Below are 15,249 nucleotides of genomic sequence, written 5' to 3' on the forward strand. Positions count from 1 at the left end.
CCTCGTTAATCACCACTGCCCTGTCCTGAGCATTCCAGCCTCAGCCGAGGGCCAGCCTCTGGCTGCTGACACCCCTGAGGAGCCCAAGAAAACCTACTAATTAATCTGCTCTTGTTCTTTTTCATGCTACTCTAAATCCAAGAAATTAGTTTTAATTATTTCATTAAAAGGTTGCATTAAGGTTAACAGAATATGACTGCTTACATAAATCTCTCTGGTGAGTTTGCTTATTTAAGCATTTATTTAATGAACTGACAGAGGGGTTACAAACTTTCACTCCTTTCTCAACTGCCATTGTTCAGGATGATTGCTGCTGCTCTGATCTACTTGGGACACTTGTTTTTTTAAGAGCCAGGATTGAGTCTTTTCTTGTCAGAAACATCAAACAGCTGCAGCTGCCATGAAAAGGTGCTGGCAGCACAGAGCTGTGCCTCTGACAGCAGAAGGAAACCTGCTCCCTCCCGCTCACAGCCCTCAGCACACAAGCAGGGTGGGCTGAATCTCACTTCCCACAACCAAAAGGCCTCAATGTTTGGCTCCTGAGGTTCCAACTTGACAAATCCCTCTGGGATAACAAGAGCTCAAGGCTGACCATTCACTCCACAACTGGCATTTATGCCAGCTGACTACCCAGAACCAATATGACATAAAACTGGGCACTCACAGAACAGAATAGAATTAACCAGGTTGGAAAAGACCTTTGAGATCATCAAGTCCAACCTGTCACCCAACACCATCTGATCAACTAAACCATGGCACCAAGCACCCCAAGCCAGTTTCTTAGCGCCACTAACGTGAAGTGGTTGGTTGGTTTTAGGTGAGCCAGAGCTGCGATCTCATCAGCCCCACCAGACCCACAGGCAGGGCAGCACACAGCAACAGCAGAGCACATGCTGCAAGGCACATTGTCTTTCTTTCCAAAGGCTTCCCTGCATCAAGCTGCACTGCAGTGAGGTTCTGTGCACTCACAGGGTTCGCAGGTTTGCCAGCCCTCGGAACACTCCGTCAGCGACGTGACTGATGCGGTTGTCACCCAGGTTTAGCTTCTCCAGCAAGCCAAGTCCCACGAAGGCAGACTCCTTGAGGCGAGTTAGCTGGTTGTATGACAAGTCCCTGGAAACATTGGACACACACTTTAGAGGCAAGCAGGGCAGGAATAATTACAAAGATACTATCAAACTTGATTAACTATTGTGTTTTGATGAACAGAACGCTTCTAACAGGCAGCATTACCACAGCACTTCCTCTGGTAACTCACTCCTGCTGCATGCAAGCTATCCCATCTGCTCCTGCAGCATTGCAAAACCCCAGTGAGAAGCAGCCCAGGACTCACAGCTCAGAAAGCCTTTGGCAGAACTCCCATGCATCTGGGCTGATCCTGTTAATGGAGTTCTGGCTGACGTAGAGTTGTTGCAGCGTCCGCAGCCCATACAGCCAGCCCTTGTTTACCTCTGTTAAGTTGTTATGTTCCAGTTCCCTGAGGGATTGGAAGGAAAAACATTTGCCAAATAGATAATCAATGAAACACATATTTACAACATTTCATCTCGTGGATCTTAGTTTCATAGTTTCATTCAGGGTTGGAAGGGACCACAAGGATCATCTAGTTCCAACCCCCCTGCCATGGGCAGGGAGACCCCACACTAGATCAGCCTGGCCAGAGCCTCATCCAGCCTGGCCTTAAACACCCCCAGGGACGGGGGCTCAACCACCTCCCTGGACAACACATTCCAGGGTTTCACCACTCTCATAGGGAAGAACCTCCTCCTCACATCCAGCCTGAATCTCCCCACCTCCAGCTTCATTCCATTCCCCCTAGTCCTATCACTACCTGAGATCCTGAGAAGTCCTTCCCCAGCCTTCCTGTAGGCCCCCTTCAGATACTGGAAGGCCACAATGAGGTCACCTCGGAGCCTTCTCTTCTGCAGACTGAACAGCCCCAACTCCTTCAGTCTGTCCTCATAGGAGAGGTGCTCCAGCCCTCTGCTCATGCTTGTGGCCCTTCTCTGGACACGTTCCAGCACCTCCACATCCCTCTTGTAATAGGGGCTCCAGAACTGGACACAGTACTCCAGGTGGGGTCTCACCAGGGCTGAGTAGAGGGGGAGAATCACCTCCCTCGACCTGCTGGCCACACTTCTGATGCAGCCCAGGATCTGATTGGCTTTGCAGGCTGCAAGTGCACACTGAGAGCTCATGTTGAGCTTTTTGTCCACCAGCACCCCCAAGTCTCTCTCCTCAGGGCTGCTTTCCAGCCAGTCCCTGCCCAGCCTGGATTTGTGCCTGGGATTGCCTCGACCCAGATGCAGGACCCTGCACTTGCTCTTATTGAACTTCATGAGGTTGGCTTGTGCCCACCTCTCCAGCCTGTCCAGGTCCCTCTGGATGGCCTCCCTTCCCTCCAGCGTGTCTGCTGCACCACACAGCTTGGTGTCATCAGCAAACTTGCTGAGGGTGCACTCAATGCCACTGTCCATGTCACCCACAAAGATGTTGAACAAGACAGGTCCCAGGACTGATCCCTGAGGGACTCTGCTTGTCCCTGGCCTCCACTGGGACATGGAGCCATGGACAGCCACTCTTTGGGTGTGGCCATTTACTGACATTTAGCCACAGGCAACACAAAGTCAGAGAATCACAGGATGTTAGGGGTTGGGAAGGACCTCCAGAGAACATGAAGTCCAACCCCAAATGCAGCACTAACTTCATTCCCCCTGAAACCAACACTGAACTAAAGCATATGGATGAACTGAGTAACACAGCACCAGCTGCAGTGATCCAGTGGCAGAAGCAAACTGCAATCTCTGCTCTCAGAAGGTTACTTCTTGTTATGGCTCTTCTGCTCACACTGCATGGCACAGCCCTGCAGCACCTCTGTCAAACAGCCTCATAGCAAGGAGCCAGCCCCTGTTGTGGGGAATGCAAATTCAAATCAGCAAAAGCACCTTAAAAGACTCAGAGCATCCTTAATCACCAAATGGGAAGAAGTTGGCCAGAGCACCACTTACATCTGGCCACCTCTGGAGCAATCAGATGTGATGGCAACATAATGGGAAAATACAGCTCTGTGAACCCGCTCCCTGTGATGCTCATCTCAGCACAGCCCTGAGGCAAGGGAAGCCACACAGGACACCTCCACAGCCAGTCCCTAGAAGAAGTTCCCCAAGCAGGCATACTCACAGCTCTTCTATACTGCCCAGGCCAAAGAAGGCCCCATCCATCAGCCTGCTGATCCCATTGCGCTGCATTTTCAAGGATTTGAGGGATTCCAGCCCTTGGAATGTCAGACTCTCCACTGTTTTAATCCGGTTCCTCTTCAGTTCCCTATTATAAAGAGGACATTCAAACTCTAAGACATCTTGCACCAGCAGCACTTTGTGAAAGCCAAGAGCACACACTGAGAGGAACAACACAGCAGTAACCACCATGGGGTTAAGCTTGGGGAAAAAAAAGCCTCAGCTACTCACAGAAACTGCACGTGAGGCAATTTGAAGATCTTTGGTGGGATCACACTAATCCTGTTTCTGTTCAGCTTCACTACCATCAGAGAGCTAGATAAGTTATCAAGGCAGCCTGCTTCCAGAGTGGTTATTCTGTTGTTACTCAGATTCCTAGGAAAGGAAGAAGAAATGAGGCCCTTCAGAACTCTGCTAACTGCACAAACACTTCAGAGCAACCACTAATTAGCAGAGCTCAAGTTTCTTATGAATCACATCACAGAGCTGAGTTCTGGTTTGCCAAACTCAACCATTTCCCCCAAAGGAATCAGTGCAAGGAGATGGTTTTTACTGCATGTCCATGCTTCAGTTAGGCATGGTGAAGACACCCAGCAGTGATCTGCTCCATATGGGCAGAAGTCACTCAGTGCCCTGCTGGCTGAAGTACCTGCACTTTATCCACAGCAGTTGTTGTTTCCTCTGCTGTGTGAGAAAGTGCAGTACAGACTGGCATGAAAAGTGCTTTAGCTGAAGCACATGTTCACTCAGTTCACAACCACACAAGACTGCCTATGTCCAGATGAGACCTTCAACATCACTGCTGCAGAGGCAAGAACCTCAGCTCATACTCACAGGTACTTCAGCTGCATCCTTGGAAAAGAAGAAGCTTTAATTTCCGAGATAAGATTCGAACTAAGATCCAGATTCTCCAGTGAAAGGTAGACTTGGAGTTGCTCAGCATTTATTTCTGGAATGGTATTGTGCACCCTGAAAAACACCAGCAACAAGTAACAGTTACCAAAGCACCCCTTCACCCTTCAAGCAGCACAGCTGCCACAGCCCCAGCAGTCTGTATGTCAACTTTATTAGCAAGCCTCTGACACGGGAGCTGCATCACACACTTCAAGGTGATAATTCCTAAAGCAATGCTGAAAGTCCAAGAGCTATTTGCCACCTCACATACTAATAGATTCGAGTTCTGGGGCTGGTAGCTGGGCTGTTCCTTGTGGGAACTGTCATTCCTAGAGTGAATCCTTCCCCTTCGAAGCTGCCTGCCTTGGTTGACTGCATTTCATTGGTAATTTAGGGTGACTTGATTGTCTAACTGATTTGTATTTCTTGAAGGAGTGCTTACACAGTCCCTGAAGCACTTTAGAGGAGCAGTATTTCAAGACAAAAGCAGCAATGCTGGCAGCTACCTTTCCCTCTACAAGAGGATGGAAGAGCTCAGATGGGTTTCCCCCCCTTTGGTAAAGCAGAACAAGGCAGGCAAGCTCTTTACTTACAGCGAGAGGAGGGTGATATTAGAAGTTGTTTCTCCAAAGTAGGGGATTTCACTCAGCTCATTGTAATTCATTTTCCTTGGAAACAAAACAAAAGGAGGTCACTGCCACTTCAGAGAGAGGAAAACCCCTTTGTGTGCAGCAGAAATAACTCTTATCACAGGACTGAGCTAACAGTTCTGCTTTGTTAATAATACTTAGTATTAAGTATTACTTAGTAATAGTTAGTATTACTTAGTAAAACTTAGCATTAAGCAGTAGCTGATTTGTTAATAATACTTAGTAGCTGCCAAAACAAAAATCCTCCCCCCAAAAAAGCTAAAACACTAATAATCTGAACAATTTCAAAGCCAAGCATGCTACTTTTTACCACTCTAATAGGAATTATTACATCTCTTTTACTTGGAATGGGCTCTCAAACAAACACAGCTCCTTCTTTTTTAACCAAATATTGGGGTTTTTTTTTCCCCCATCTTTTATGAACAGGTTTTCTGCTCACAGAGCCCCAGTCTTGTGCATGAGATGTGCTGCCAACACAGCATCCATTTTCAATTAGCTGGCACTGAATATCTGTGAGCCAGAGCAGCTCCCCTGCAAGAAACTAAAATGAGGTGGCACATCTTTAGAGTTTATCCCCATCCACAGCAACTTACACTTCTTGTAGTGTATGGACAGACAAATCAATGCTCCAGTTGGATGACAATAAGTGATTATGACTTAAATCCCTAGGGAACAGAGGAAATTAAATGTTATTCGACCTCCTGGGAAAGGAAAACAAACCTCTATGCTTTATGTAACCTAGAAGTTTCGATCTGTATTTATGATACATGCAACTCTTTCCCCAAAGGAAGGATTCCTCCTGTTCTAGTGACCCCAGAGTGGCCTGGCCACCCCCAGTGGCCACTCGCAGGGAAGGGCCTGGCCACCCCCAATGGCCACCCCCAGTGGCCACTCACAGGGAAGGGCCGGGCCACGCCACTTCCAGTCCTGTTTGACTCAATTTGTTTGTTGAAAAGGCTTCTTGACAGCAAGCTCACACCTGAGCAGAGAGGTTTTGCTCTAAATCACAGCTCCAGAGACAGGTATTTGACTATTGCAAAGAACTCTCCAGGGACAGGAAATGCCTGGCATGAGCTGTCCCTGCAGCAAGGCTCTCATCCTCTCAGCCTGCCCCATATCTCAAAGAGGCTGCCTGGGCGCAGCAGGCTCGTTGTGAGGGGACAACACATCCACAGAGGGACCAAAAAGGCTGGAGGGGAGACAGACAGGAATAGAATAGAATAGAACAGAACAGAACAGACCAGACCAGACCAGGTTGGAAGAGACCTTCAAGATCATCGCGCCCAACCTATCACCCAACACCACCTAATCAACTAACCCATGTAACCAAGCACCCCATCAAGTCTCCTCCTGAACACCTCCAGTGACAGCGACTCCACCACCTCCCCAGGCAGTCCATTCCAATGGGCAATCTCTCTCTCTGTGTAAAACTTCCTCCTGACCTCCAGCCTGAACTTCCCCTGGCGCAGCCTGAGACTGTGTCCTCTTGTTCTGGTGCTGGCTGCCTGGGAGAAGAGACCAACCTCTGCCTGTTTACAACCCCCCTTCAGGTAGTTGTAGAGAGCAATAAGGTCACCCCTGAGTCTCCTCCTCTCCAGGCTAAGCAGCCCCAGCTCCCTCAGCCTCTCCTCACAGGGCTGTGTTCCAAGCCCCTCACTAACTTCGTTGCCCTTCTCTGGACTCGTTCCAGCAAGTCAACCTCCTTCCTAAACTGAGGGGCCCAGAACTGGACACAGGACTCGAGGTGTGGCCTAAGCAGTGCAGTGTACAGGGGCAGAATGACCTCCCTGCTCCTGCTGGCCACACTGTTCCTGATGCAGGCCAGGATGCCATTGGCCCTCCTGGCCACCTGGGCACACTGCAGGCTCATGTTCATGCTACCATCAACCAGCATCCCCAGGTCCCTCTCTGCCTGGCTGCTCTCCAGCCACTCTGACCCCAGCCTGTAGCACTGCATGGGGTTGTTGTGGCCAATGTGCAGAACCCGGCACTTGGATGCGTTAAATCTCATGCCGTTGGACTCTGCCCATCTGTCCAGCCTGTCGAGGTCTCTCTGCAAAGCCTCTCTACCCTCTAGCAGATCAACTCCTGTCCCCAGCTTGGTGTCATCAGCAAATTTACTGATGATAGACTCAATGCCCTCATCCAGATCATCAATAAAGATGTTAAAGAGGATCGGGCCCAGCACTGATCCCTGGGGGACTCCACTACTGACTGGCTGCCAGCTGGCTGTGACACCATTCACCACCACTCTCTGGGTTCGGCCATCCAGCCAGTTCCTAACCCAGCTCAGAGTGCTGCTGTCCAAGCCATGGAAATGGACTGTTCAGTGGACAAGAACTGCTCCATCTGGTCTGCACTTCCATGCTGTTTCTTGGTGCCATTCCCATCCCTTTCATTTTAAAAGTCTGTTTCTTTGGCCTTGGTGCATATAATGTTACAGGAAAAAAAAATAAAAGGGTCCACTTCTGAAAGCTGACTTTTTGAGCCCAGATTACTTTGTGACATGAGTCAAAGCATGACCAAAATAAAAGCCCTGGTTTGTGATGGAAAATTGGTTCTAGCCACAGCAGTGGGGACAGTCAGATGGTGCAACCAATTCTTCTTTCTAACATCTTTCTGATTCAAAGCTCAGTATGGAGAGGAATCTCTGGAGCTCACAGCTCACCACAGCCAAAAACTGTGCCTACAAGGTGCCTACACAACTGGGTACTGCCTGTTACACCCAAAACCCTTGAGTCACCATCACTGGAGGTGTTTAGGAAGAGACTGGATGGGGTGCTTGATGCCATGGTTTAGTTGATTAGATAGTGTTGGATGATAGGTTGGACTTGATGATCTCAAAGGTCTCTTTCAACCTGGTTAATTCTATTCTATTCAGCGAGGCATCTCACTTCTCACTGTTTCCAGCTCTGACATCAAGGACTGAGCTATAATGAGCTATTTGCAGCAAAAGGTGTTCACCTCCTGATGAGTTCCCCTGATAGGGTCCTGGATCACTGCTTTTCTCTCATGACTACAGGAGGAACACATACTTATTACAGTTAGTTTAAGATTATAGAATAGAATAATAGAATAACAAACCAGGTTGGAAGAGACCTTCAAGATCATCACGTCCAACCCATCAACCAATCCAACCCACCTAAACAACTAACCCATGGCACCAAGCACCCCATCAAGTCTCCTCCTAAACACCTCCAATGATGGTGACTCCATCACCTCCCCAGGCAGCCCATTCCAATGGGCAATCACTCTGTGTAAAACTTCCTCCTGACCTCCAGCCTGAACCTCCCCTGGTGCAGCCTGAGACTGTGTCCTCTTGTTCTGGTGCTGGCTGCCTGGGAGAAGAGACCAACATCCACCTGTCTACAACCTCCCTTCAGGTAGCTGTAGAGAGCCATAAGGTCTCCCCCGAGTCTCCTCCTCTCCAGGCTAAGCAACCCCAGCTCCCTCAGTCTCTCTTCATAGGCCTACAGCTCTGCTGACACAGGAGACAAAACTCCCCTTTGAGACCAGAGCTACCATGTGTCTGTCAGAGGGGATATGAAAATGTAAGTGATCAGGTAAAGGTATTTCCACTGACAACCAGGCTCAGGCAGTCATGACACCCACAGACTCATTTGCCCCTGCAAGCACTTAGGATCCATGGTCAACTCCAACTACACCAAGGGCTGAACCTGTACAGACAACAAGCTGTCCAAAAACCACAGCCAGGGGAAGCAAAGCTACACTGCTGTCCCTGCTGAACAAGGGGTTTACAGTGCAAGTTCAACCTGAGGACCCATAAGTGCCCAGTGGTGGGTGTCAAGAACCCCTCATGCAGGGAACACCTGCCAGCATCAGAAGACAACCTGAGCAGGACCTGGTTTCATTCACCCTAGTGTCCATGGCATTCCCAATGTAAATCTCATCTGCTAGCCCAGAATCTGTTGGGAGAGAGCAAGGACTTGACAGACTATTTGTTAACTTCAGGCTCAGCACTACAGATACCATCCTAGCAATGAATTATTCAAACCCTGGGTGTCATGGCAAGTCAGACGGTTGTTAATGTATGCTTTTAATTACACCAAGATGTAAATTACATAGATACAGCAGCAAACAGGTTTGCAAACAACTATGCACCCCTGCAATTAAAAAAAATAGAAGAACCAGGAGAAGCTGGAGCAGAGAACAATGCCCAGAGCCAGGGCATGCTGCTCTCTAGGCCTGCTCCCTCAGTGCGTGTGGTAATGAAGCTGATCCTAAATGCCAGTAACAAAAACCCACAGAGCACAACCTGCTGCTGGAGCTGCTGTCCAGGTGCAGGGAGTCTGAACCCCCAGGACACCCCCTGGGGTTTCTGCTAGAGCCTGCACCACGGCCCCACAGCTCTGGGCATGCCAGAAGAGCCAGCACAGCCCTGGGGCCATCAGCCATGCTCAACAGACAGGCAGCATGATCCCAAATCCCAGAGGAAGGCTTTTGCCTGGATCTTTCAAACATGAAGGCACACTGCCAGGGCTGAGGAGATTGATCTTGGCAGCAGTTGGTTTCACTAGAGCCACACTCTTTTCACAGGACCCAAGTACAGCCCATAGAGGAGGGGTGAGACAACAGACACAGAAGAACACACTCCTGGGGGTGCCCAGATACTGCACCAAGGAGCAAAACCATTACACAGGTGCTGGTCCTAAGAATTGCTAGGTCCTTCCAACCCTAACAATTCTATGGAACTCCTTTGCTCTGACAAAAAGCCCCAACCCCAGCACCCATCATTTTAGAAGCACTTGCAGTTTTACTGAGGCCCACAGAAAGACAGAGAGCAAACATCCAAGAGCTGTATTTCACATTCACCTGGCATTGTATATCCAATCATCTAAACATTCATTTTGAGCTGAAGTGGTATCCATCACTTAAGTAAATAAAACTGAGCACACACACCAAACTGATTACTGTATGCTCAGTCCTGAAGAGTGATCTTAACTCAGCCCAACTGAGCACAGCTGCCTCTTCCCCACAGCACCACGCAGGTGATGATGCAGCCACTGAGCTGAAAACACCTAAACTCACCCAAAGAACCTGCTGTGAATCCAACTTGCTGAGCTGATTCACCAATACCTAAGCTGCTTTTACTCATCAGCTCCTTAGCCACCAGCACATAGAAGCACCTTCAGGCACTGGTACAGGACTGGAAGGCAGCAAACACCAGTGTCCTGCTTCCCTTCCCCCTGCAGATGGCTGCCATGCAGGCAGGGCTCGTGCTCCTTCTTCTAAAGGACATCAGGTTGAAATCATAGAATCATTCAGGGTTGGAAGGGACCACAAGGATCATCCAGTTCCAACCCCCCTGACATGGGCAGGGACAACCCACACTAGATCAGCCTGGCCAGAGCCTCATCCAGCCTGGCCTTAAACACCTCCAGGGATGGGGCCTCAACCACCTCCCTGGACAACCCAGTCCAGGGCTTCACCACTCTCATGGGGAAGAACTTCCTCCTCACCTCCAGCCTGAATCTCCCCACCTCCAGCTTCATTCCATTCCCCCTAGTCCTATCACTACCTGAGATCCTGAGCAGTCCTTCCCCAGCCTTCTTGTAGGCCCCCTTCAGATACTGGAAGGCCACAATTAGGTCACTTTGGAGCCTTCTCTTCTGCAGACTGAACAGCCCCAACTCCTTCAGTCTGTCCTCACAGGAGAGGAGCTCCAGCCCTCTGATCCTCCTCCTGGCCCTTCCCTGGACACCTTCCAGCACCTCCAGATCCCTCTTGTAATAGGGGCTCCAGAACTAGACATACCCAAAAATTCTGGCCAATTCCTTGACTCCCTCACCCTTTCTATCACCCACCACTGAGCATTGGTAATTCTTCAAGAAACAGGAGGTTACAGTAGCCTGAATGCTCCTGTCATGAAAATGTGCTCTGAAGCTGGTCTCCTGGTCTTATTAAAACCAAAACCCCAAACCCCAACACATCCCACACTGGAAGCTTCACCTGCAGGTGGTTTGAAAGAGTTAGGAAACCCAAGAACTTTCAGTTCTTAAAGTTAGGTGAAACAATATCACAGACCTAAGAGGGGGACTTTTTCAAGCAAGAGAAGTTAAGCTTTGATAAAACAGCTTGTACACATTATAGCTCCTTCAGATCCAGAACTGCTACAGCAGTCCCAGGGAAGAAAAAAACATCACTCCCCCCACACACACACACTTCATCTGCCAAAACTCTCGAAGCCACAACAGAGAACATACACACAAGGGATGGAGAGCAGCCTTGAAGAGAATGACTTGGGCATGCTGGCTGATGAGCAGCTCAACGTGAGCTGGAAATGTGCATCTGCAACCCAGCCCTGTCCTGGGCTGCATCCCCAGTAGCAGAAGCAGCAGCTGAGGGAGGGGAATCTGCCCCTCTGCTCCACACTGCTGAGACTCCCACCTGCAGCACTGAATAGAATAAACCAGGCTGGAAGAGACCTTCAAGATCATTGTGTCCAACCTATCAGCCAACACCACCTAATCAACTAACCCATGGCACCAAGCACCCTGTCAAGTCTCCTCCTGAACACCTCCAGTGATGATGACTCCACCACCTCCCCAGGCAGCCCATTCCAATGGGCAATCACTCTCTCTGTGTAAAACTTCCTCCTGACCTCCAGCCTGAACCTCCCCTGGTGCAGCCTGAGACTGTGTCCTCTTGTTCTGATGCTGGCTGCCTGGGGGAAGAGACCAACCTCTGCCTGTCTACAACCTCCCTTCAGGTAGTTGGGTCCAGCTCTGAAGTCCTACAAAGGGAGAGGCGGAATACAAAGATGAATCCTCTGCTGTGAAGACAGGCTGAGAGGGATGGGGTTGTTGAGCCAGGAGAAGAGAAGGCTCCTTCTTGTGGCTCTTCACTAGTTAAAGTGGGCAGTAAGGAAGATGGGGGACAGGCTCTGCTGAAAGGCCTGTTGTGACAGGACAAGGGGCGATGGTTTAAACCAAAAGAGGGACATTTAGCCTAGAGAGAAGGAAGAAAGGCTCTCCAGAGAGGTTGTGAATGCCCCAAGCATGGAAGTGTTCAAGGCCAGGTTGGACAGGGCTTTGAGCAACCTGCTGGAGTTGCAGATGTCCCTGGGGACTGCAGGGGGTTGGACCAGATTACCTTTAGAGTCCCTTGCAACCCCAACAGTTCTATCCCTCTGTGATACACTTAATTAACGTTTGCAGCACGTCAGCTTGCACAACACAGCCCAGTGGCAGCTCCACTTCTCCCCACTGCATTCTGTGCCAAGCAGTTTTAAACACACCCTCTTGAGACACAGATGTTAGCTGAAGCTTGGCAACTTGCTCTCCAAACAGCATGGAAACCATCTTGCCTGTTACCCACCTGATGAATGCCAACTCATGTGTCCCTGACAAGTGCTAACACTGAGATATCCTTGGATCTTCCCAGACACCAAAGGTTTCACAGACTAATGAAATACACATTTTCTCCTGAACATTTCTAGCTGCTCATCACACAAGGAAAGAAGAGAACTATAGCACTCTAAAGGGGACAGGCTTCCTCTGACATGCTTGGGGTTAACACAGAGCAGACTCTTGTCTGGACTGAACTGTGCAGTGGTTTGTAAGTTTCTATCAGCGTCCAAGTGGGTTGTGTATTGTTTCCCCACCCCCTCCCCCATCGACTGGGAAGCATGACAACTCCAAGAGAACCTGAGAACTCAGCTTCTCTGTACACAAACACAGGTTTTGATGTACCCCGTGCTCCAGCACCTCTCAGTACGCTGTAGGCAACGGTGACAAAGGCAATGGTGACTATGACAGGAAGGATAAAAGTGCCCTGCTCTCAACCCTGTGTAAACACTAATTAGCACACGGTCTAATTAAACTTCTGGGAGCAGAGACTAAGGGTGGCTCTTAACTGTTTTGTGGGTATTTGGAAAAGCAATGAAGCAATGTCAGCAAGTGCAAAGGGGAGGCCACAATAGCTCCCCTGAGGGAAAGGGAGAGAGTCACCAAGTTCCAAAGCAGCAAAGGGATGCAGAGGAGATCGGAAGCAGCAGAACTGCCACGGTACACAGCTGAGGTCGGAGGCTGGAAGGAACACTTCCAAGCACAGTGGTAACGGACAGTGTCCTATAGCCCAACCTGACAAACGTTCAGCCCCGGCTTGACCTGGTGTTACCATGGGGCTGCCTGACCGCAGCCTGCTCCTGCCCCGCGCCGCCTGCGCCCAGCGACCTCCGAGTCCTCACCGGGGTGGCTGCTGGCGCAGGGGGCCGGCTCCTTTCATGCTACAGCCTCCCTCAGCGGGGCTGCCGCTGCTCCTGCGAGCCCGACTCCAGAGCCGGCCGCCGTTATTCCCTCGCCAGCGCAGCACTGCCCGCGGCACTGCTGGGCTCCGCCACGCCGGGCCCGAAAGACAGCCCACGGGCACCGAGCACCAGCGCCGCCAGCTATCGCGGACTGCCGCGCCCGGCCGAGAGCCACTCTGCCGCTACCGGGAGGTCCCTCCAGGCCCCGGACTGGCCTCAACGCAGCCGGGAGACGCCGCTAGGCCCCAGACCCCTGCCCCACACATTCCTCCCCGCTGCAGCCTCTCAGGCCGCGGCCTGCGGACGGCCCCGCTGCCCGTTAGGCCCCGCCGCATCGCACCCCGCCCGCTGCGCTCACTCACAGGCCCGTGGTGCCGGCGGGCAGCGGCGGGATCCTCCGCGGGCCCGGCCCGCCGGGCAGGCGGTGCCGGCTGCAGTCCAGCAGGCCGCGGCGGCAGGAGCAGGGCGCGGCGCAGGGCTCGGCGGCGGCCACCCGCACCCACAGCGCCGCCGCCGCCGCTGCCAGCAGCAGGGCTCTCGGCAGCGCCCCGCGGGCGGCCCGCACGCCCGGCCCCGCTCCCCGCATCCCCCGGCCCAGCGCGGCCCGGCCCGGCCCCGCGCCGCCCGCCTGGCCCGGCCACGCCCCGCTACGTCACTGTACGTCACGTTACGTCACGTCAACGCCAGCTCGCAGGCGGCTCGGGGCGGGGCCGCGGCGCGCGGGCGGGCTGGGGCTGGGGCTGGGGCTGGGGAGGTGCAATTGTCGCTGCCAAACTGCACCTCGGGACCGCATCTGAACGACTTTTAGCTCTCTCAGGGGTGGGAGCTCCCCCCTGCCCCTGGGCAGTGTTGGTCAGCACTTAACCAGGTACCTGCAGTGCGCTACTGCGTGCCGTCTCCACCCACTCGCGACCCTCAGAGGGGCTCGGGCTGCTCCCATGCCCCGCTGCCGAAGGTGGCAGCTCACTGCCATGGCCACGGCTTCGCGCGGAGCCCCGGGATGATTTTGAAGGGCTCTGAGAAGCAGGACACTGGGCACCCAGCAGGTCCACCCTGAGATGTGATGGGAAGCCATGCGGTTGCTGCCAGGAGCCCCAGAGGTCTCTGTGCTGGCGTGGCAGCATCCCCAGGCACTCCCATGCTGTTCGTGCACTGCCACCTCGTGGTCTTGGCCCTGGCCGGAGGGGGACATGGCCAGGGGGAGGGACCTGTGTGCAGGACATCTCCGCTTTCCCGGGCTCTGGCTGCCCACCAGTGGGCCCGGCGCGACGGCCACCAAGCTACCCAGCACAGCCCTCGGTGCAGCGGCATAGGCCCAGTCTGTGTGGGGCTGCTGGAGGCTCTGTCCCAAGTAGGCGCAGGAGAAAACATGTTCCTGCCCCTGGGGTCGGGATCTGCGGCTCCGCATTGGCTGCCAACAGGGCAAGCCGGTGCTGGCACCCGCAGCGCCTGCGGTCCCGGACCAGCCCCGGCTCCCCCGGGCAGCCTGCGGCGATGCTGGGCAGCAGCCAGGCCCTGCTGGCGAGTCTGGCAGCGTGGGGAGGGCGAACGCTTCCCAGCCCAGCCCTGCTCCGCAGAGCAGCCCGGGGTACGGCTGCTGGTCTGGAACCTGGAATGAGATGCCGGTGGCAGGTGGAAGGAGATTCCCACGGAGCAGCGAGGCCATGCCACCCAGCGTGCTGCTGCTGGCACGTCAGCCCCTGAGCAAACGGGCCCGGGCTCTGCGCAGGGACCAGCGGTGCTGCCAGCTGCAAGCTGCTGCCCATCACAGTGGGCACTGGCAGTGCTCTCCCTGCTGCCCAGCACCACAGACGCTGGGAAGCTCAGTTTGGAGCATCTGCTCAAAGTCCAGGGCCCAGTGCGGGTCTCTCCAACAATGGTTCCCACTGCAATTTGCATGTGTAAGGGTATTGCCATGGCAGCAGAAATTTGCATATTAATAGAAGCCAGTCCTAATTGTTGTGCTGCTCCAAATACCTCAGAGCAGAAAGGAGCCTGATGTGGTTTACCAAGCTGCAACTGCTGCTGCCGGGGCCCTGTCTTCCCAGCAAAGTTCTCAATCCTCACTCCTTATGCCAGCCCTGTCCCACTCAGCTCTTGCCAGTCCTGCACAGTTGCCCACTGCATCAGTTCAAGAATAGAGGCCCTGGGGTCCCTTCCTGCCTGCTGGGAGCCATTTGCACAGGCATGGCCAATGCTG

General features: G+C 52.6%; 1 protein-coding gene across 1 annotated transcript in view; it reads right to left on the reverse strand.

Annotated features, from left to right (window-relative positions):
- Positions 1–13,668, reverse strand: part of LRIG2 (leucine rich repeats and immunoglobulin like domains 2) — a 31,646-nt gene extending 17,978 nt beyond the window's left edge. Inside the window, exons 1-8 of the mRNA XM_068159552.1 lie at positions 13,412–13,668; positions 5,374–5,445; positions 4,724–4,798; positions 4,071–4,205; positions 3,468–3,611; positions 3,181–3,324; positions 1,334–1,477; positions 970–1,113 (exon numbers count right to left, since the gene is read on the reverse strand). Of these exons, the coding sequence (XP_068015653.1) occupies positions 970–1,113; positions 1,334–1,477; positions 3,181–3,324; positions 3,468–3,611; positions 4,071–4,205; positions 4,724–4,798; positions 5,374–5,445; positions 13,412–13,635 (1,082 nt within the window). The 5' untranslated portion in view covers positions 13,636–13,668. The remainder of the gene's footprint in view (positions 1–969; positions 1,114–1,333; positions 1,478–3,180; positions 3,325–3,467; positions 3,612–4,070; positions 4,206–4,723; positions 4,799–5,373; positions 5,446–13,411) is intronic.
- Between the last annotated feature and the right edge of the window lie 1,581 nt (positions 13,669–15,249).

This window comes from Melanerpes formicivorus, unplaced genomic scaffold (assembly GCF_026170545.1).
Source record: "Melanerpes formicivorus ecotype bairdi unplaced genomic scaffold, bMelFor1.0.p_v2 SCAF_46, whole genome shotgun sequence".
NCBI lineage: Eukaryota > Metazoa > Chordata > Aves > Piciformes > Picidae > Melanerpes > Melanerpes formicivorus.